The 21070-nt window shown below is 42.6% G+C and overlaps 2 protein-coding genes across 5 annotated transcripts in view; one reads left to right on the top strand and one right to left on the bottom strand.

Moving 5' to 3' along the window:
• si:ch211-230g15.5 (polyhomeotic-like protein 3) overlaps positions 1-7026 on the bottom strand; it is a 37019-nt gene extending 29993 nt beyond the window's left edge. For 3 of the 4 annotated variants that reach the window (XM_031285175.2, XM_035991320.1, XM_035991321.1), the window contains exons 1-2: positions 6401-7026; positions 312-945 (exon numbers count right to left, since the gene is read on the bottom strand). In XM_031285175.2, coding sequence (XP_031141035.1) covers positions 312-926 — 615 coding nt within the window. In that variant the 5' untranslated portion in view covers positions 927-945; positions 6401-7026. The remainder of the gene's footprint in view (positions 1-311; positions 946-6400) is intronic. The other variant, XM_031285176.2, reaches the window with a different exon arrangement.
• Positions 7027-11500: 4474 nt separating this feature from the next.
• On the top strand, positions 11501-19735 carry zgc:194621 (uncharacterized protein LOC795037 homolog). The gene is made up of 5 exons (XM_031285177.2): positions 11501-12110; positions 14383-14441; positions 14535-14618; positions 15050-15126; positions 19453-19735. The coding sequence occupies exons 1-5, from the start codon at positions 11707-11709 to the stop codon at positions 19495-19497; spliced, it is 669 nt and encodes a 222-aa protein (XP_031141037.1). The 5' UTR covers positions 11501-11706; the 3' UTR covers positions 19498-19735.
• The last annotated feature ends 1335 nt before the right edge of the window (positions 19736-21070 follow it).

Below are 21070 nucleotides of genomic sequence, written 5' to 3'. Positions count from 1 at the left end.
AGATAAAAGCAAACAGAGGAAACTGTAACCTCAGACAAACACTGACCTACACTTACTTCTGCATATTTAGTTAATGTGTTATATCTGTTATACCGTACCCCAAGTTAATACACTCTTATTTTTAAATGAGATGATTAAATGTTGCCTCTCGTGTGTGTGTGTGTGTGTGTGTGTGTGTGTGTGTGTTTACATTATCCACTTTTTGTGTGCATATCTTAACGTGTGTGTCAGAGATTAGCTGTGTATTCATGTCCGTTTGACTTCACGTGTGTGTGTGTGTGTGTGTTTGTGTGCCTGCCCCTCCCAGTTACCTGTCTGCCAGGTGGACTGGCCGGTGTGTGAAAGGGCGTGATCGGTGTGGAGGTCGGCATGGATACAGGCCTTGTGTTCCCATTGGTCAGGCTGCTGGAGGTCTTGGCTGACATGGCGGTGATGCTGTGCGTTGCAGAAGAAGAAGAAGAGAGGAGGGGCGAGGTGGCACTGGCTCTGACGGGAGAGGAAGAAGAGGAAGGAGGGAGAAGAGAGGAGGAGGTCTGTGTGGTAGGTGCTTTGGAGGCTCCCGCCGGGGAGGGAAGGATCGGGCGAGAGTACGTGCGGAGGGCGGGGGTTGCGGTGGAGGTGAGTTTAGGGGGAGCGGGGACGAGGATGTGGGGAGATGGAGCGCCGGCCGTAGCCGCTGCCGCCATCTTCAGGACGTGGGTTGCGGAGACGGAGGGAGCGGGGGTGAGAGGGGGAGGAGGGGAGGAGGTGGTGGGCGTCGGCGTGGGCGCGGGGGAGTCCAGGAGCATGGGGTTGGGGGTGAGCCGAGGAGGCGTGGGGGTTGCAGGGGCGGAGGTGTCGGCCGTGGTGGTGGAAGTCTGAAGGCTGGTTCCATTGGAGGCTTCTCTGTGTTCTAATTGGCTCTGACGAAATGGCTCCCTGTCCATCCTTCAACACTTTAACGCACTGCAACAGAGAATTAACACACTTAAAATCACTTCATTTTCCAGAGTTTTTACAGACTCTGGTACACTAGCCTGGTCCTACCAGACTCTGGTCCATTAGCCTGGTACTACCAGACTCTGGTACACTAGCCTGGTACTACCAGACTCTGGTCCATTAGCCTGGTCCTACCAGACTCAGACTTAGCATCGCTAGCGTTAGCCTTAGCCAACTCCTTCACCACTAACGGAGCGAGCTGGAAAATCAAACTGTTCCCGAATCCCGTGGGGAGGAGGGCCACAACATCATGGCCACCAACACAACTCGGCAAAGATTGTTCTAACTTCTGGATATTCGGCAGCGTTGCCACAACGGACCTTGTCTCCACAACATTTTTACTTGGTCTTGTCTCGGTCTCGGATGAAGAGGACTCTGGATTTTATTTTAAGACCGGTCAAGACCACAACTTCAGGGATATCACGAAATGACCTGTGTATCGTCTGATTTATGTGTTAACATCATTACTGTGATTGGATGTAAAACTTCCTGCTTCAAATGCATCCAATAACTGGACTAATTTCTAATTTGAAATGTGTTACCGTTAACCCCCTCTGCCCACCCCCCTTAACACCAAGGGGGTAAGCCAGCCTCCACAAAGCGTACCTCCTGTGGCGCCATTTTGTTGCTAACAAGCCATCACCTCCCGTTAGCATCCCATTGACTGCCATTCATTTTGGCGCCACTTTGACAGCGAATAACTTTACATCTGAAGAGTTTAAAGACTCTATTTGTCCGTTGTTTATTTCTAAAGAAACACAACAATGTATAAAAAGCTCCGTTACCTTGTACCTCACGTTATGGCTCCGTAGCAGACGTTTTTTGTAAAAATAGTCTAATGATTGTGTCATAACCACGAGACTTACTGTCGCATAGTAGAGGAATTACCGTACAGTACAGGAGAAGCTCGCTCACACTAATTCGTCTCACATTAGCTGTTTAAGTGTAATTACTAATGCTACCTATCATTTTAGTGATCAGTAATTAGCCTGTGTCTATGTTATCTCCTTACATATACCTACGCTCTCCGTCTCTGCTAGATTGGGAATGATTGAGATTTCTCTTGGCACAGCTACCAGAAGACTTCCAACTTTCAGACAGGTTGCTCACGTCACATCTACATCTTCAAGCTCAGTTGGAGGCTGCTCAGTAACGCTCAGCCATCACCGGAAAAGTGCTTCTAATATCCTTCACTGGTCTCCGTGGAAATCTACGGCATCATATTGTTTTTTTATTTCATTTCTTTAACTGTCTATGCTTAACACGCACTCCCAAAGTAAATGTAGGCGACAGGAGAAGAAGCTCTGGCTGTCTGGGAGATGTCAAGCAAATCGTCTGTAATAACATTTTATTTATTATGTTGGAAAAGAGTTTATTTGCAAAACAACATCTAAAAGAAAACACACAGCGGTGTGTAAATTCTGCAATGTAACGCTAGTCTCGCTTTGTCAGACTCTCCTTCAAAGCACCCTGGAGGAGGGTCTGTCTAGTCCACACAGCATTCTGGGATGGGAGGAAAACGTGCTCTGGTTTTTTGGCATTTCTTTAAACCAATCACAATTGTCTTGGGCGGGGCTCCAGACGGAGCCACGGTGCCTCTGCAAAATAGCCTCGGGAAGGAACTTGTTTTGGTGGAACGTGTGTACGTTCAAAAGTAGTTTTAGTCGTGCAACAGAAAACTCAGATTGGACAGATAGTCTAGCTAGCTGTCTGGATTTACCCTGCAGAGATCTGAGGAGCAGTTAACCATAGTCCTCACAAATCCACCGGAGTTTAAAATGCCAACACAAAGGAAGCCCAAGGCAACGGATATCCGGCCTAAATGAGTGAAATCCGACGGATTTTCCGGCGGCAACGGAGCAATCCCGGAAGTGGAACATCGTGGATATAGACTAATGTAACACTAACCGACATAGCTGGGAATACTCAAATCTATATCGGCACTTAGTAAGGAAGCATATGAAAGCTAAGTGTAGGTGTAAGTGTAAGTGACGCTTGCGATGCTAGCTAGCTAAAGTTATCAATCTGCCTCTGCACCAAGACTCTCCTTCACCCCTCACCCAAAGGGATTTAGCAAATATTAGCTGTACATAATAGCTAGTTGTGTATATACTGTATGTTTCAGTTGTTTGGTCTTGTCTCAGTCTCAACCCTGAAAGTTAAAACACAACCTGTTGTTCTCTCCTTCTTGATGAATAAAGAACGAGTAGAGTTTTGTGCTGGGAAATAAAATGGTCCTCTATGTTAATAGGTCTGTAACTTCCTCTGGTACTAATTATCGAGACAAAGAAACAGTTTAGTTGGTTGTGTTGAGTTAATAAGGAGTTGCTGAACTGCTACATTTAAATAAACCTTAAAAAAATGAAAACAGTTTGGTGACTTTCATTTCGATGACTTTCTAAAATCCTGGCTACAGTCTGTAAAACTTTATTTAAAATATTACAACAGCTTTTCCCATTCATGAGGATCAAAAAAACCACACAAAATGACTACAAAGAGACACAAAACGACCATGAAGACACGCAAAAGGACTACAAGAGATGCAAAACAATCACAAAAAAGATGCAAAAGGACTACAAGAGATGCAAAACGATCACAAAAAAGATGCAAAAGGACTACAAGAGATGCAAAACAATCACAAAAAAGATGCAAAAGGACTACAAGAGATGCAAAACGATCACAAAAAAGATGCAAAAGGACTACAAGAGATGCAAAATGATCACAAAAAAGATGCAAAAGGACTACAAGAGATGCAAAACGATCACAAAAAAGATGCAAAAGGACTACAAGAGATGCAAAACGATCACAAAAAAGATGCAAAAGGACTACAATAGATGCAAAACAATCACAAAAAAAAGAGGCAAAATTACGAAAAATAGCAAAACAACAACGATGCAAAATGACCACAAAAAGATGCTAAATTACTAAATTACGTAAAGATACGTTAAAAGGAAGCAGAGCAACAAAAATAGATGCCAAACAATCACAGCGATGCAAAGAGACGCAAAACAACCAAACCAGATGACTAAAAGTAGACTCCTGGAGACTTGTTATGTAGACAGGGTGGGGGGCCTCTTACATGTCTGGGCCCAGGGGCCCATTATCTCATAATCTGCCCATGTTATCAGAGCCATGGCAGCAGTTCATGTGACAAAACTGAAAATCATCCTAGAGGGACTTAAAGTCAGAGTGTGGTGCCCGACATGTTGCCAGGAGAACCAGAGGGATTGCAGTTAGGGAGTCATCATAATATATTTATAATACTCTTATATGTATATGGAGGTGTAGTATCAATACAAAGTGTATAATAGTGCACCATGTTTGGAAAACATTAATAAAGGGTAGATAATTCTTTCTTAAATGTAAAGTGGGATTATTAATGTTCTTTTTATGAAATCGTAAATACATGACTGGTGATGTATTTTCATTATCAATTAATCTGTGCAAACCTACTGCTTTTTTTCAAAAATTAATCTTATCCTGTTCTGGTTCAGTCTAAAAAAATGACAGCAATCGCCAAGTTCCCAAAGCTTATAGTGACATTTACAAATGTCTGTGTTTGTCTGACAATCAATCGAAAAAACCCAAATACATTCAGTTTATTATGGTACAAGGTGTATGGAGGTTTTTCTTTCTCTTTATTATGCAATCAAACAGAACAGGTTTGCAGGCAAGAAATGGATTAAAGAGCAAAACTATCGACACTGCAATCAAAAAATAGATTTGCTGCAAGTCAAATACATTTTTGATTAATTTAGATTTGCAAACAAAACTTTTGGATTCACAGTTTAACCACGAATGTATTTGACTTGCAAGAAAACATTTTTGATTGCTTGATAGTTTTGCTCTCAAATCAGATTTTTTTTTTGCAAACCTATTCCGTTTGATTGCATGATAAAGAAACAAAGAATTCATCAATTGTTGCCAAGTTATTTTTATCCATCACTTAATCGGTGAATCAGCCAATTATCTTAGCCCTAGAATCAATAAATATGGGCTTTGTCCCGTCATAATCAACAGAAAAAGGGGGTTTTGGAGCCCAGGGGTCCCAGTATGGCTCCAGGAGCCACTCCTACAGAAAAAGAGGGTTTTGGAGCCCAGGAGTCCCAGTATGGCTCCAGGAGGCACCCCTAAAGAAAAAGAGGGTTTTGGAGCCCAGGGGTCCCAGCATGGCTCCAGGACCCCCCCCCCAACCTCCCCTACAGAAAGAGAGGTACCCATGTTTCTATTAGGGCTGGGTTAAAGGCATACTATGTAACTTTTCTCTCTTCGTCCCCCTACAGGTGGTCTCATTGGAACTACAGCGGAACTACAGCTCGCGCGGCTGTAGTTCCAATGAGACCACCTGTAGGGGGACCGAAGAGAGAAATGTTACATAGTATGCCTTTAAAATATTTGAGTCTCTAATTAAAATTGATCTTTGTTTAAGTGATCTGATAGTGATTCAAAAAAATCCCGAAATCCATCTTTTAAAACCACCACTGATGTATAACCCACCATACACTTTTTGGGGGTCAGTTCTTAATGTAAACATGAACCTGGTGAATTATAAAACATATTTGAGGGTTGCTTTTTGTTCGTACAATTTACAGCAGAAGTTCTCTGAGAATCTGGTTTATTTCTGAGCAAAATTTGTATTGTAACTGAAATTTCCCAAACCTACTTGATAATGAATCGAAAATGTAATCGAATCTGGACCTTGTGAATCGGAATCGAATTGATTCGGGAAATTATTGGCGATACTCAGTCCTAGTTAGGCTACTACAGTGCAACATACTGAAAGTTATCTCCACAGGACTAAATATAGATGCAAAACGACCACAAAAAAAGATGCAAAACGACTAAAAAATAGAAGCAAAACGATCACAAAAAAGCTGCAAAATGACTTAAAAATATATAGACAATCACAAACAGATGCAAAATGACTAAATATGTTAAACAGGAAGCAACGCGACTAAAATAAATGCAACGCAATCACACACAAAAATGCAAAACGACTAAGATAGATGCAAAGTTAGCTGCCTACAGATGGAAGTGGGTGCAAAATCTCCTCAAAAGGGGGGGGGGTTTCATGTTGAATTAAGGGACTCAGTCTGCAGCCTAAACTCAGCTAAATTCACGCAACATCATCACGCAAGCAGGTGCTTCGCCACGCACACAGAGTGCGGGCAGATGCTCACATCTGGCCCGCAGTCTGTAAACTGTAGACCTGCCAGCGACACTTTATTCCCGCAGACGACGGCAATGACACTAATTATGAGTCACGCTGCACGCCACTGACACTTAGGCCAGAGATCATGCATGTGACTATCAAAAAAAAGAAAGATGGAGACAGGCCTTCACAGTGCAGAAGTCTCACGATAATAACATTTGGGGGAAATTGTCACGTCCACGTTACGCGTGAAGCGCTTCGGTCACCTACCCGCTGAAATCGGCGTCGTCCTGCAGGTTATTCCCGGTGTCGTCCATCCGAAAGTGAACGCATGTTTAGAAAGTCTGTTGCTGTTCTCTGATGAGCGGCTCTATGCTTTTACAGCAGGGTCGACAGGCTGAAATGGGCGTGTATGAAGCCTCACTTCCTCGTCTGACAGCGCAGGGGCTGCTGCTGCGAAGTGCGCGTCACGCTCCCCCAGATAATAATCCCCCAGCCTCACCTGCGATGATCTGCCTTTAAACTCTTGCAGAGAGGCAACAAAAAACCGCAAAGTTGCAGCGCAAAACAGGCCCTGTTTATGATGTGCATAGGCTTGTGTGCATGTGTCGCACTTTGATTAGGATTTCGTCACATCCCGGGCTTTTCCCACGGAGCAGTCCGTAAATCCAGCACCAAGGCGGGGGGTTGTGGGGCCCGCTGTCCTCCGGTGTACCACCACCGCTACTACACCTGCCGGGTCTGTGGTGGGAATCAGCCCGCCTCTGGGCCACCGTGAAGCGGCTGCGAGGGGCCTGGTTAGTCCGCTGGATGGAAGGAGAAATGCAATGGAAGGCAGTTTTCACAGGGCGGCGGCGGCGGCGAGACAGCACCACTCAGAGCTCAGGAGGACCGCACAGACTCTCCCAGAAACAACCGAGCTGCAGCATGCATGTTACTCCGGGAGCGTGCCTATATTCCCACAGCCCTATGTTCCCACATTTCTAAGAATTTTTTTTTTCACTGAAAATTAGGCCCTATGTTCCCAGAGCCCTATGTTCCCACATTTCTAAGATTTTCTTCCAAAATTAGGCCCTGTGTTCCCACATTTCTAAGATTTTTTCACTGAAAATTAGGCCCTATATTCCCACAGCCCTATGTTCCCACATTTCTAAGATTTTTTGTTCCAAAATTAGGCCATATGTTCCCACATTTCCTTTTTCATACATTTGTATCAGATTGTATCCCTCTTTCTCCCAATTTGGTAGCCAATTACACCCAACCTATTATCCAGTAATGGATAACCTACAAATAGGACACTTAATTATCCGGCATTCAGCGTTCTGCATGAGTAATTATTACCAGCGTAATCAAAGATTATAATCTTTATTCAATTCAATTCCGTTTTTATTTAAGAAGGGGACAGTGCAAATTAATAAAATGCATGATTATTCAGGGGTTAAAAATGCCACATCCGTAGTGAAAAGGCATATATGAAAAGATCGATTTCGGGATTTTATTAAATCGATAACGGATCACTTAGACAAAGATCAATTTTAATTAGAGACTCGATTATTTTAATCCAGCCCTAATAGTAACATGGGTTCCTCTTTTTCTGTAGGGGGGCCTCCTGGAGCCATACTGGGACCCCTGGGCTCCAAAACCCCCTTTTTCTGTAGGGGTGCCTCCTGGAGCCATACTGGGACCCCTGGGCTCCAAAACCCCCTTTTTCTGTAGGGGGGGCCTCCTGGAGCCATATTGGGACCCCTAGGCTCCAAAAAAACATTTTTCTGTTGAATATGACGGGAGAAAGCCCATATTTATTGATTCTAGGACAACTGGCTGATTCACCGATTAAGTGATGGATAGAAATCACTTGGCAACAATTGATGAATTCTTTAACCCTTGTGTTGGCTTCCCGTCGACTGTGCAACTTTGTGTTTTTCTGGGTCGAAATTTCAACATCTTGTTGTTCTTTTTCTATGCTTTTTTCTACGTTTTTTTGTCACTTTTTTGGCGTTTTTTTTCCAATTTTTTTGTCACTTTTTTTCACCTTCGGCGATGTTTTTTATGTTTCTTTTGTCACTTTTTCCTTTTTTTTTTTTGGTCACTTTATTCAGCGTTTTTTCCTGCGTTTTTGCATTCTTTTCCAACATTTGTCACTTTTTTCAACGTTCTTTTGTCATAGTTCTGATATAGAAAGTTTGACCCGAGAACAACAGGAGGGTTAAGCAAAAAAAAAGAGAGACAACACGAGCAGAATTTAGCACAAAACATAGAAGCAAAATGATTAGCAACCAAACAAAGCATAAAGCAGAACAGGTGACAAGGTAACAACAACATGGCAGAGGGTAATATTCTACACAAAATATTTAACAGTTCAAAGTTTAAATCTCTTCTTCAGTTAATTTAAATAATATTGATTTCTCCTTCTTTTTAAAATAAATGTACCATGGTTTGTTTTGGATATTTTCTTTTTCCCCTGCAATCATTTTATTTCAATTAAATTAGAAAAAATAAAATGTTTGCATTGACCCAAAACAAAATAAACTCAAACAAAATTCCTGCTTTAATAAAAGGCAATCGATTCAAGAGTATATTTTAATTGCAATATGCAAAAATATGCAATAGGCTAACAAGTATTGAGACGAAAAAAGGATTTTGTTTTTTTTAACTTGGAAAAAAGTCAAAGTTTATTATATTCTCACTACTTTTAATTTTCTTTAAATCAAACTGTTGTTTTGTAAAAGTAGTTTAACAAAACAAAACACACACAGGCTGGGTGATATATACGCTGTAATCTGTTAATTTGAGGTCACGTGACCTGTGGTGTAACCTGAGTGGAGTCGCGTGTCAGTAATTGGATGAGCCTCTGTGATTGGACAGACAGCAGGTTGAAGGCCTCGGACCCATACTGGCAACACGTACTCTGCTGCGTCACGGATTTTAATCTGTATCTGCGTCAAACTCCACACACACAGTCAGGACACCACCGGAAACCACGCGGCTCTGCCTTCAAAATAAACTCACAAACACAAACATATTAGGGACCGATACTGTTTTTCCCCGATACCAATGCCGATTATTAGTAGTTAATGAAACCGATAACCGATATTTGGAACAGATATGCATTTACAGTGAAAATGAAAAGTCAAAATCAAGATTTTATAATGTTACAAACTCCACCCCAAAACATTGTTTAAATGCTTTAAGCCATAATTTTATAAATTAGAATATTTCAACGTAACACAAACCGAAGCAGAGGGACAGACACAGAGCTGTAGCCGAGCCAAAGTAGCGCACTTTTTAATGTATTAACTTTATCGGTTATCAGGTAAATAAAACATGATGCAGATCATCTGCAAACTGCCAAGGAACGGCCATGATGATGATCGTCCAGGGCTGAAAATCGGTCCATCCTTAAATACATATACCTAAATAACATTAAGAAAGAGAAAAGAGGCTGCATAGATTAATGCAGGATGTGCAAAACATATTTGAGAGATGTGCAAAGTCCAGGATATATAGTTTGTGCAGAGGACGCAGGATTAGTAGAATATTATGTTAGATTGGTTCTCCTCTCTTCCCTCCTTTTGCCACCTGTTCTACATCATTTCCTCGTCTTTTATTTCTCTCTCTTTCCCTCCTCCTCGCTCTCTGATGTGACCTGATCTCAGTGGATCGAGTGGCATTTTTTTGCTGAAATAAAATGTTGTAAGTTTATTGCAGTCAACTCACTCTGGTGTCTGATATGATATGATATCCACGACGTTCCACTTCTGGGATTGCTCTGTTGCCACCGGAAATTCCTAGCCTGGCTCTGCCCTCCTACGTACTTCCCCTCAACTTTCATTTCCCTTCAGTACTACATCTGGGTTTGCGGTATATTCGCGGGGTTTCTCCGGCCAAATCTTTACCGGTCCAATCAGTGAACAGAGGGAGTGGCTGAGAACGATGACGTTGAGGTTGTGCGCTAGTTTGAGTTGTAGTTCTGTAATGGCGGCGGAGAAAGATGCGAGCAAAGCCATTCGGTCCGTTGTGACAACGCTGCCGAAAATCCAGAAGTTAAAGTCCGAGCAAGAACAATCTTTGCTGAGTTGTGTTGGTGGCCATGATGTTGTGGTCCTCCTCCCCACGGGGTTCGGGAACAGTTTGATTTTCCAGCTCGCTCTGTTAGTGGTGAAGGAGTTGGCTAAGGCTAACGCTAGCGATGCTAAGCCGACGTCACGACCAAACGTTAGCGATTGGTTACGGCAGATCCAGAGTGGCTCTGGGCAGATCCAGTAGTTTTAAACTTCAACAGAGTACCCGCCTTCAAGGAAGTTAACACTTGTCAATGTAGAGAGGCCAGACTCTCTGGACCAATGAAATGGACCAGAGTCTGGTAGGACCAGGCTAGTGGACCAGAGTCTGGTAGGACCAGGCTAATGGACCAGAGTCTGGTAGGACCAGGCTAGTGGACCAGAGTCTGGTAGGACCAGGCTAATGGACCAGAGTCTGGTAGGAACAGGCTAATGGACCAGAGTCTGGTAGGAACAGGCTAATGGACCAGAGTCTGGTAGGACCAGGCTAATGGACCAGAGTCTGGTAGGACCAGGCTAGTGGACCAGAGTCTGGTAGGACCAGGCTAGGAAATTCCCACCAGATGTCCCTCATTTCGGCCGGATATCCGTCCCCTTCCTCTGTCTCTGTGTTGGCGTTCTAACCTCTGGTGGATTTGTGAGGACTATGGTTAACTGCTCCTCAGATCTCTGCAGGGTAAATCCAGACAGCTAGCTAGACTATCTGTCCAATCTGAGTTTTCTGTTGCACGACTAAAACAGGATAGGGCTGGGTTCAAATAACTGATTCTCCAATTAAAATAGATTTTAGTTTGAGTGATCTGATACAGTATCAATTAATAAAATCCAGAAATCGATCTTTTAATATCTCCCTTTTCACCATGGCTATATAAATAAAAAGTAGCAACTTCAGTAGTACAGTAAACAAACTTTCTGGGGGTCAGTTCTTAATGTAACCTGGTGCATAATAAAATATATTTTAAGGGTTGCTTCTTGCTTGTACAATTTACAGCAGAAGTTCTCTGAGAATCTTTTATAGCAAGCAAAACTGGCATTGTAACTGAAATTTATATTGAATTAGAAATGTAATCGAATCAGGAGCTTGTGAATCGGGAATAGAATCAATTCGGTAAATCATTGGCAATACAAAGCCCTAGTGCCGGATGATATTGAGAAATGAACAGTGAAGCAGGCACTGAGCTGCTAAAAACAAAAGTGCACAAAATGCACCCACATGCCATCCATCAGCATAACAGGTTTGACCTTAACCGGTATTTTTGTTGTTGTTATCCCCATTTTCTTTCATTCTTCTCATGAAAACATTTCCTCTTCATTTTAATTAAGCTTTTATTTTGAAAGTTCGCACCGGAACTCCTACCCTGATCTGTGTGACTTGACTGACATTCTAGTTGCTATGGTGCAACCTATGGGTGCACCGTCCATAGCAACCGAACCACTGAGAGGAACAATTGAGATTTTTTTTTTAAGTTTTTAAGATGACTTCCATGAAGACAGAAGCGTTACTTTGACTTAAAAATGCAAGCCACGAAAGTTCTCAAGCCCAAACCAGTGGAGGCTACGAGCCAAACCCTCGAAAAAACCAAACCGGTGAAGGTGCGCACGGTTAACGGAGCACAAAGTCAGCTCACAGTCCCCGCTGTGCGTAAAAGCCGCGCGTCGAGCTGTCCGAGGTGTCCGCCGCGGGACAGGTGTGAGGGGCGCACCGGAGCGGAGGGTCCCGCCTTGAAAACGAGCTGTGGAAGGAGGGCCAGGTCCAGCTCCACCGCCCCCAAAACAACCACAAGAACAAACCCGGAGAGTCGGAGGGCGAGTCAGTCTGGGAAACATGCGGCTGCTGGTAACCCAAAATGCCGGGAGATGACCGCCTGTCCGGGTCAGAGGGAGCAGCAGGGTGTCCGAGCGGAGACAAGAAGTCAGAGGTGAGACAGGAGAGGGCACCCAGGTCCAGTGCCTGAAAATGGGCCAGTAGCAGGGGCGGGGAGGGGAGGGGAGGGGAGGAGAGAGGAGGGCGGCTTCTGGGGCCATATGTTTTCTCAAAAGCCCCGAATATTGGACCGACTTTACTGTCTTTCAGAGGCTGTAGCGGGCTCCTTTTTAAAGCTAGAGTGAAGCTGGATATATGGTATCATATGAGACTAATTAATAACACTCCATTAGGCTGGCGTGGCCATTTTTCAAAGGAGCCCCTTGACCTCTGACCTCCAGACATTTGAATGAAAATTGGTTCTGTGGAGTCTCCCCTTTACAGACATGCCCACTTTATGGTAATCACATACAGTTTTTCCTTTGCAACTATCACAAATTAGGCGTTCTAATATCAAATTGCTTGAAAAATTGTGCAATAGCTGCCATGAATGGGGGGAAAAATCTCTATACTAGGTTTGGGCTGAGCCCTGAATGTTTACAACATGTGGCTCCGCCCCGGGCCAGTACTTACCAATACTCACTACCGGCACTTCAGATTTTTGTCCACATGAGTACCCTTACTTCTAATTGTTATTAATAGTATTGTTATATACTTTGTGGTATCAGCAAATATCGCATTGTTGTCCGAAGCATCAATATGATATGGTATCGTGATACAACTTGTATCTAATAAAAGGCAGGAATACTGTCGTGAAGTATCCGTCCCCCTGCTGCTGTCTGTGGCCATCTGTTGCAGGATTAATCCCACACACGTTACCCCCCCGCTGGCATCACAGACCTGCAGGTGAACTGCTGCAAACCTGCACGCAGAGTCCATAAACAGCTGACTCCAGCCAAATGTACCCTGTGATGATCACTTTTAGATGAAGTGGTTTCTGTCCGGTCCCCCACCCCCATCGCATCACATGTCTGTGTCTTCAGTGCCCTAATCTCAGATCTCAGATCTGGATGTTTAGATGACTGAAGAAGGGGTGAAAGGTGAAAGTATTCAGTATATCACAAGAAAAACTAAATAAAAATAGAGAAGCAAAAGAAAATAATTTGGCCCAAAAGAAAAATATTGTTCTTTTGTTATCCCTTCAACCTTCAGTTCTTCTCCTGTTGGACCTCATTGCTCTTCTCACCATGGCAACAGTCAATATAAATACATAATAATTAAAAGAGATGTAACAATGGATCCGCGATGTAAATGTGTAAAGATTACAACCTTTCTTTCTTTCTTTCTTTCTTTCTTGCTTTCTTGCTTTCTTGCTTTCTTGCTTTCTTGCTTTCTTTCTTGCATTCTTTCTGTCTTTGTCTGTCCTTTATTTCTTTCTTTCTTTATTGCTTTCTTTCCTCCTTGCTTTCTTTCTTTATTGCTTGCATTCTTTCGTTCTTGTTACTTTCTTTCTTTCTTCCTTTCTTTCTTTCTTTCTTTCCTTCTTTCTTTCTTTCTTTCTTTCTTTCTTCCTTGGATTCTTTCCTTCCTTCCTTCCTTCCTTTCTTTCTTTCTTTCTTTCTTGCATTCTTTCTTTCTTTCTTTCTTTCAGCCTTTTGCCTCAATCATCATGAAAGCAATGAATTCATCAACTTAAGCAACGTTTGTTTAAGATATTGTTTTCTGGGCGCCCGGATAGCTCAGTTGGTAGAGCAGGCGCCCATATATAGAGGTTCACTCCTCGACACAGTGACGCGGGTTCGACTCTGACCTGCGGCCCTTTGCTGCATGTCATTCCCCCTCTCTCCCCTTTCATGTCCTATAAAATAAAGGCCTACATTTTTATTTTTATTTTGTCCAGAGTTCCTTCTTTGGCTTTTTAGGTTTGCCATCTAAAAAAATCTCCCCCAAAAATAGAATTCCCCTTTAAAGGTCCCATGACATGGTGCTCTTTGGATGCTTTAATATAGACCTTGGTGGTCCCCTAATACTGTATCTGAAGTCTCTTTTATATAGACCTTAGTGGTCCCTAATACTGTATCTGAAGTCTCTTTTATATAGACCTTAGTGGTCCCTAATACTGTATCTGAAGTCTCTTTTATATAGACCTTAGTGGTCCCTAATACTGTATCTGAAGTCTCTTTTATATAGACCTTAGTGGTCCTCTAATACTGTATCTGAAGTCTCTTTCCCAACTCATATTAATTTTAAAAAACCTCACAGTGACATTTTCATACCATGGGACCTCTAAGTTGGAGGATTCAGGTCCTGGAACAATCTGCTGACTCATAATGTTGATGTGTAACAACGCAGACGATAAACCAAGCGAGTGTGTTTTTCTCTTTCAGTCACAAAGCTTTCACCGTCATCCCTCCGAACCCCAAGAAAAGAAGAGAGATCCAGAGAAGTGAGTCGTCGCGTCCGTGTTTCATCCGTGGTCAGATTTATATCACTGTTTTCCATGTTATTTATGCTATGTGACGTGTGATTGGTTGAGCAGAGGCGGAGGCGGAGCTCGCCGCTTTAGAGGAGCTTCGGCTGAGCAGAGCAATGGCGTACGTCTCCATTGACCCCAGCAGTGTCGGTGAGACGCACACAAAGGAAGATTTCTCATGTTGTGTATGTTTGTTATACATTAATGTGACTGTTATGTGTGTGTCTGTCTGTCTGTCTGTCTGTCTGTCTGTCTGTGTGTGTGTGTGTCTGTGTGTCTGTCTGTGTGTCTGTCTCTCTCTGTCTGTCTGTGTCTGTGTGTGTGTGTGTGTGTGTCTGTGTGTCTGTCTGTGTGTCTGTGTGTGTGTGTGTGTGTGTGTGTGTGTGTCTGTCTGTCTGTCTGTCTGTCTGTGTCTGTGTGTCTGTCTGTCTGTCTGTCTGTGTGTCTGTCTCTGTCTGTGTGTGTGTCTGTGTGTGTGTGTGTGTGTGTGTGTGTGTGTGTGTGTGTGTGTCTGTCTGTCTGTCTGTCTGTCTGTGTGTGTGTGTGTGTGTGTGTGTGTGTGTGTGTGTGTGTGTTAACAGGTGGCTGTATGAGTCTGGAGGAAGTACGGTTGAAGCAGCAGCAAGAAATGATGCAAGCCAAGAGGAAACCTAAACCGGTCTGACAACTTAGAACTCATTTAAATTAATTATTGTACATTTAAGGAAGATTTAAAGAAGATTTTATCTGAGTAAAAATCTGTCTGTCTGTCCTTTGATTTTCTCGATAACCGTTCATCCGTTCGACTTCACACCCAAAGAAGTGCGGTGGCGAGTGTGAAGTTGTTTGGATGAGCGGTTCTCCAGAAAGCTGCAAGCAGCGATACCTGTCCTTTCCTCACAGGCATGTTTCAAACGGGCTCTGCACCGGTTTATTATAACCATCACCGAATCATTGCTAAGATGAGTGTCAGAGGGAATAGATAGAATACATATTTATGTCCCGTGGGGGCAATTTGTTTTCACAGTCTGTTACATGCACATGGGCAATAATAGCTGACGTGGTCATACTCAGATTGTAGTCAGAATATGAGTCTGATACTACTCCATTGGGCTGTGATTTTGGGGCGTGGGTATATATATCTATGGCGTGTTTCAACCGAACCAGGAAAGAAAATGCCTCTGCACTCAATTGGATAGACCTACAACCAATCAGAGCAACGCCCCATCTTCTTATTGACCAACTTTTGCCGAATCCCGTAGGAAGGACGGCCAGACGCTCTTTGGTGACGTGGTTGATTCCATTACTGTTGATCATCTGTCAATCATCGTATAAAGCCCGCCCTGACAATTTGATTGGTCCAAACATTGGTTCGAGCATAGTTGCTCCACAACGGATCAAGTCCAGACCGAACTTCCCGACCTCAAATGTTGTGGGCGGGGCTAAGTTCGGCTGGCATCCAGGCTAGGCCAATAAACCTACACGGACAAAATACATCAACAGATACATAAAAACAGGTATAAAGACACACAGAACACGTACATTAACAACAACGAGAACAGATCCATACGAGGCCAGCGAGATGGTTTGCTCAGCAGTGCTACGGCAGAAGGGACAAAACTTCTGGGTCGCGTTAGAGCCCAAAACAGGAAGTGGGTGCTGTTCTTCAGAGCAAACGGAGTGAACACTTTGAAGTTTCTGGTGGTGGCATGATGTTGGGCACGTGTCAAACTCAAATCCGGCCCCTTGCAGATTTAGATCCGGCCCGTATATAAATTTGGGTTTACAATACATTTTGGCCCGCCTAGTTGTGCGCCAAACCAAAGAACACAGGAAAGTGTTTTTTAAACTGCAATTACCTGACGTTCAAAGCAGAATATGGCAGATTTGCCGACTCTGAGACTCCGAAATTCCCACAGAAGGAACTCTTTTGATGACTTTTGTAGGGCTTCATGTCAACAAAAATGCGACAGAAAGCGTACGAAAATGTCGGGAAACGCAACAAATTTACAAAAAGGTGACAAATGAGAAAGCTACAAAAACGCTGGAACAAAAACAACAAAAATGAGGAAAAAAGCTACCAAAATGTTTTTAAAAAGTGACATGCATTAACAAAAGCACGTCAATAAACTCTACATGTGTGGCCCTTGGAGTGATCCTCTTTTTCCAGTGTGGCCCTCTGGGAAAATGAGTTTGCGGGTAAAGTAAAAAGAAATCGCTATTTCTATACCACTAATGGTGTTTTTCCATTACATGGTACCTGCTCGACTCGCCTCGACTCTATTTGACTCGACTCGACTCGACACACTGTGCGTCCGTTTTCCATTGCTGATTTTAGTCCCGCCTCAGCGTGGCTGGTCGTATTGCCGGCTCGACGCACACACCAGCGCACAAGTATAACATCAGGCCACTTGAGCTTGTTTTACAGTTCTGCGGAGGCTCCACGCAGAGCTTTCTCCGTAGCCTGTGTAATATGTGGCCTGATGTATACATTTGTCAGCTGGTGTGTGCGTCGAGCCAGCATGTGTGTGTGTGTACGTAGGATACGGCGAAAGCTCTGCCTGGAGCCTCCGCAGAACTGAAACAAGCGCCGCAGTAAACTGCCGTGACCTAACGCGACACACACACAGAACGTGGAAGGTGTGTTGTTGTTGCCAGAAGACACATTTAGTTTCTAAAGAAGCTGGAGGCAGCAAAAAAAAACACACAGCTGGCTAAACTGTTTAAAAATAGCAGGTTTGTTCAGGACACCCCCGTCTGTCGCTTTCACGTCACCTTTCCGGCTCGCCTCAGCTCGCTTGGAACCTCGACTGAGAAGGTACTAAAAAAAGTACCTGTTAGCAGGTACCAGGTACTTTTTTTCGTAATGGAAAACCAAAAAAGGCGAGTAGAGTAGAGTAGAGTCGAGGCGAGTCGAGCAGGTACCATATAATGGAAAAGCGCCATTACAAGGATCAAAATAGCACCACACTTCCACGGTAGCATAATGAGGGTCCCTACATGTAAACTGAAGCATTGAGAACTTTGTAAGCATACACACAGTTTATTAAAAAGATAGTTTAGAAAGCCAGTACCGTTCACGTTAACAGACAGACGCCATCTTGGGTCACGACGAACGCCGTACTTGAGCTATGGCCGCGTTCCAGGCAACCCGTAACTCGTGTTTTCACAACCTCGGTGAAAGTGTCCTGGAACGGCAGTCAAACCCGTAACTTACTCCCCGTGAACTCATACCAGATTGTTGTTCTCCCAGTTACAGTTTTTGACGTCACACACACATGCCGGTGATTAACGGTGAGAAATAGAAATAAATAGACATAAATAGGAAACATAAAGTAATTCTGCACATTGTAATCAAAACAATACTCATACGATTGTGTACTACTGCAGGTTATGTTTATTAAATTAAGCCCAAAATATGTCACCGACTAGAAATCGCTAGTATCAGCTAGTGCTAGCTAACGTCAACGTTAGGTAGCCGCTAGCTAACACTAGCTAGAGGGGTTTGTCGTGACTTCGTCTGGAACGCTACCAAGTAGTGAGTCCTGACTTGAAGTCGTAACTTACGGGCTAAAAATTGTGTCTGGAACGCAGCATGTTACTGGTTACACGGCTTTCGTCGTTCAACTGGTCGTGACTGTTTTCCCAAGATGGCGCCTGTCTGTTAACATGAACGGTACTGTCTTTATAAACTATCTTTTTAATAAACTGTCTGTACACTTACAAAGTTCTCAATGCTTCAGTTTACAAGTAGGGACCCTCATTATGCTACCGTGGAAGTGTGGTGCTATTTTGAGCCTTGTTAGTGGTATAGAAATAAAGATTTATTTTTACTTTCCTCGTGCCCCGACGACTAGCGTTATAAGCTAATTAGCGGTTTGCGCTAAAACTGGTCACTATCGATTAATATGAAAACATATCCCAGAGAACGGTCGACATTTTGTGCCAGATTTGTCCTTTAAATAGAGGCTCTCAATCACCTCTAACATGATCTCTTGTCTACTGTAGATATCATCAAGGTGTCAGCATTTATTTATCAAAGATCTTAAAAAAAAAAAAAGAAACAGAAAGTGTCTTCAATGTGCACATATGCATCCATTTAGTACCTTTATGCCTCAGTGATGTGTGTATTTGCCATCCATTTAGTACCATTTAGTACCTTTATGCCTCAGTAATGTGTGTATTTGCCATCCATTTAGTACCTTTATGCCTCAGTAATGTGTGTATTTGCCATCCATTTAGTACCTTTATGCCTCATTAATGTGTGTATTTGCCATCCATTTAGTACCTTTATGCCTCAGTAATGTGTGTATTTGCCATCCATTTAGTACCATTTAGTACCTTTATGCCTCAGTAATGTGTGTATTTGCCATCCATTTAGTACCATTTAGTACCTTTATGCCTCAGTAATGTGTGTATTTGCCATCCATTTAGTACCTTTATGCCTCAGTAATGTGTGTATTTGCCATCCATTTAGTACCTTTATGCCTCATTAATGTGTGTATTTGCCATCCATTTAGTACCTTTATGCCTCAGTAATGTGTGTATTTGCCATCCATTTAGTACCATTTAGTACCTTTATGCCTCAGTAATGTGTGTATTTGCCATCCATTTAGTACCATTTAGTACCTTTATGGCTCAGTAATGTGTGTATTTGCCATCCATTTAGTACCTTTATGCCTCATTAATGGGTGTATTTGCCATCCATTTAGTACCTTTATGCCTCATTAATGGGTGTATTTGCCATCCATTTAGTACCTTTATGCCTCAGTAATGTGTGTATTTGCCATCCATTTAGTACCTTTATGCCTCAGTAATGTGTGTATTTGCCATCCATTTAGTACCATTTAGTACCTTTATGCCTCAGTATTGTGTGTATTTGCCATCCATTTAGTACCATTTAGTACCTTTATGCCTCAGTAATGTGTGTATTTGCCATCCATTTAGTACCATTTAGTACCTTTATGCCTCAGTAATGTGTGTATTTGCCCGGTTGTTGTTCCAGATGAAGAAGCAGGTGATGGAGGAAACATCTGTCCTGAGATGCTGAGCGTCGCCCCTCCTCCCGTCTCTGCCGGCAGCTCAACTCCTCGCTGTAGTTGTTTAACGTAAAGGTTTTAAAATCACATGTCTAAATCTAAAAAATGTAAATGTAACATGTATAGAAACATTATTTGTATACAAAGAATGGCACTGTGAAGATTTCATACTGCATTATACGATCCGTTTTGTGTACAGTTGTTTAGTATGTCATGTAATGTGTATTTTATATATTAAATTTATGTCAACTACAAATCATACAGTTCAAGGGTTAGTTCACCCAAATTACAAAGAAAACACAATTTCCCACTTTTATTTTCTCACGTATGAGTATCTAGACATTTCTTACATGCATCTGGCATCCCAAAAGTTTTTTTTTTATATTTATCTTTGGAAGAATAAAAAATGGACTGATTAGCAAGGGATAGTTCAAATCTTCTCAAGTAGGGTTGTGTAAGGTATTCATTTGTTTGTTTTAGTGTGTGACTTTGGTGTTTTAAAGCAGTGGTTCTCCAGCTTTTTTCAATAATGTACCCCCTTTGAACAGTTTTTTTAAGCCATGTACCAGCGCGAATAATCTTTGGTAGAAAACAAAAGTCTCTATAAAGAGGAAGACAGCGATGTCAGCGATAGATTTACTAAACCAGTGATTTTCAACCACACTAGTGGTGTGTGCCGTGAGAGATCGTCCTGTGTGCCGTGGGAAATTATCAGATTTTATGTAATTGGTGCAACAAAATTTTTCTATTGAGTTACTGCAAATAATTTGCCATTGTTGCACATCTGTGCCTGCAATGTGATGACTGGCAGAGAAATTAAATAATATTCTGTGTCAGTAGGTGGCAGTATAGCGCAACAATGACCTTGTTGATTTAAAACAATAGAATTACTGCCACAAGATGGCAGTTATGACAGGATGACCTGGTCAGAGTGATAGAGAACTATCTCTATGGCTCTGGACCTGGTGACAGGATGTAAGCAGTAGGGCCAAGATCATCGATGTAAGCCTGTAACAGCGATGGATACATTTTTAAAAAGGAAAAATTCAGATTCTGATCTTATTAGGCTACAATGTGTCATTTTGTAACATTTTTGGTTGGTGTTGTGCCGCGGGATCTTTTTTATGTAAAAAATGTGCCGTGGCTCAAAAAAGGTTTTAAAAACACTGATCTAAACAACAGCCTTGTACCTGGAAAACATTTAAATGCTGACGAAGAAAGGCAACAAAAACTTTTTTTAAAAACAACAAAAACTTGGAAAAAGACGGTAGAAAGAATGAAGTAAGGCAAGAATAGGTCGAAAATACTAATAAAAACTTAAATAAAAAAAAAAACACAGTAGAAAGAAGGAAGGCAATAGAGGATGGATACCTGAACCGAGCCCGACGGTACCCGATGGGTCGGGTTCAGACAGATATTTAGAAATGATGTTGGGATTAGGGTCGGGCTCTGTCAATTCAGCGCAATAAGGCATTGAACATTTTAAATTTAAAACGGCTTATTATGTAGGTGCGTGTCTGTGTTAACGTGAGCTTGTTCCCCCGTGTGTCTGATGCCTCATCTGTTGACATTTCTGAATGCCTT

The sequence above is a fragment of the Sander lucioperca genome, chromosome 14 (genome assembly GCF_008315115.2).
Source record: "Sander lucioperca isolate FBNREF2018 chromosome 14, SLUC_FBN_1.2, whole genome shotgun sequence".
Classification (NCBI taxonomy): domain Eukaryota; kingdom Metazoa; phylum Chordata; class Actinopteri; order Perciformes; family Percidae; genus Sander; species Sander lucioperca.
Note: the sequence above shows the minus strand (reverse complement) of the source record. Positions and strands in the feature narration are given on the sequence as shown.

Excerpts from the sequence above, each read along its gene's own strand:
- zgc:194621 (XM_031285177.2), top strand. The coding sequence starts at position 11,707 with ATGCAAGCCACGAAAGTTCTCAAGCCCAAACCAGTGGAGGCTACGAGC. Across the intron at positions 12,111-14,382 it reads GCGGAGACAAGAAGTCAGAG|TCACAAAGCTTTCACCGTCA; the intron begins GTGAGACAGGAG and ends TTTCTCTTTCAG. Across the intron at positions 15,127-19,452 it reads CCAAGAGGAAACCTAAACCG|ATGAAGAAGCAGGTGATGGA; the intron begins GTCTGACAACTT and ends TTGTTGTTCCAG.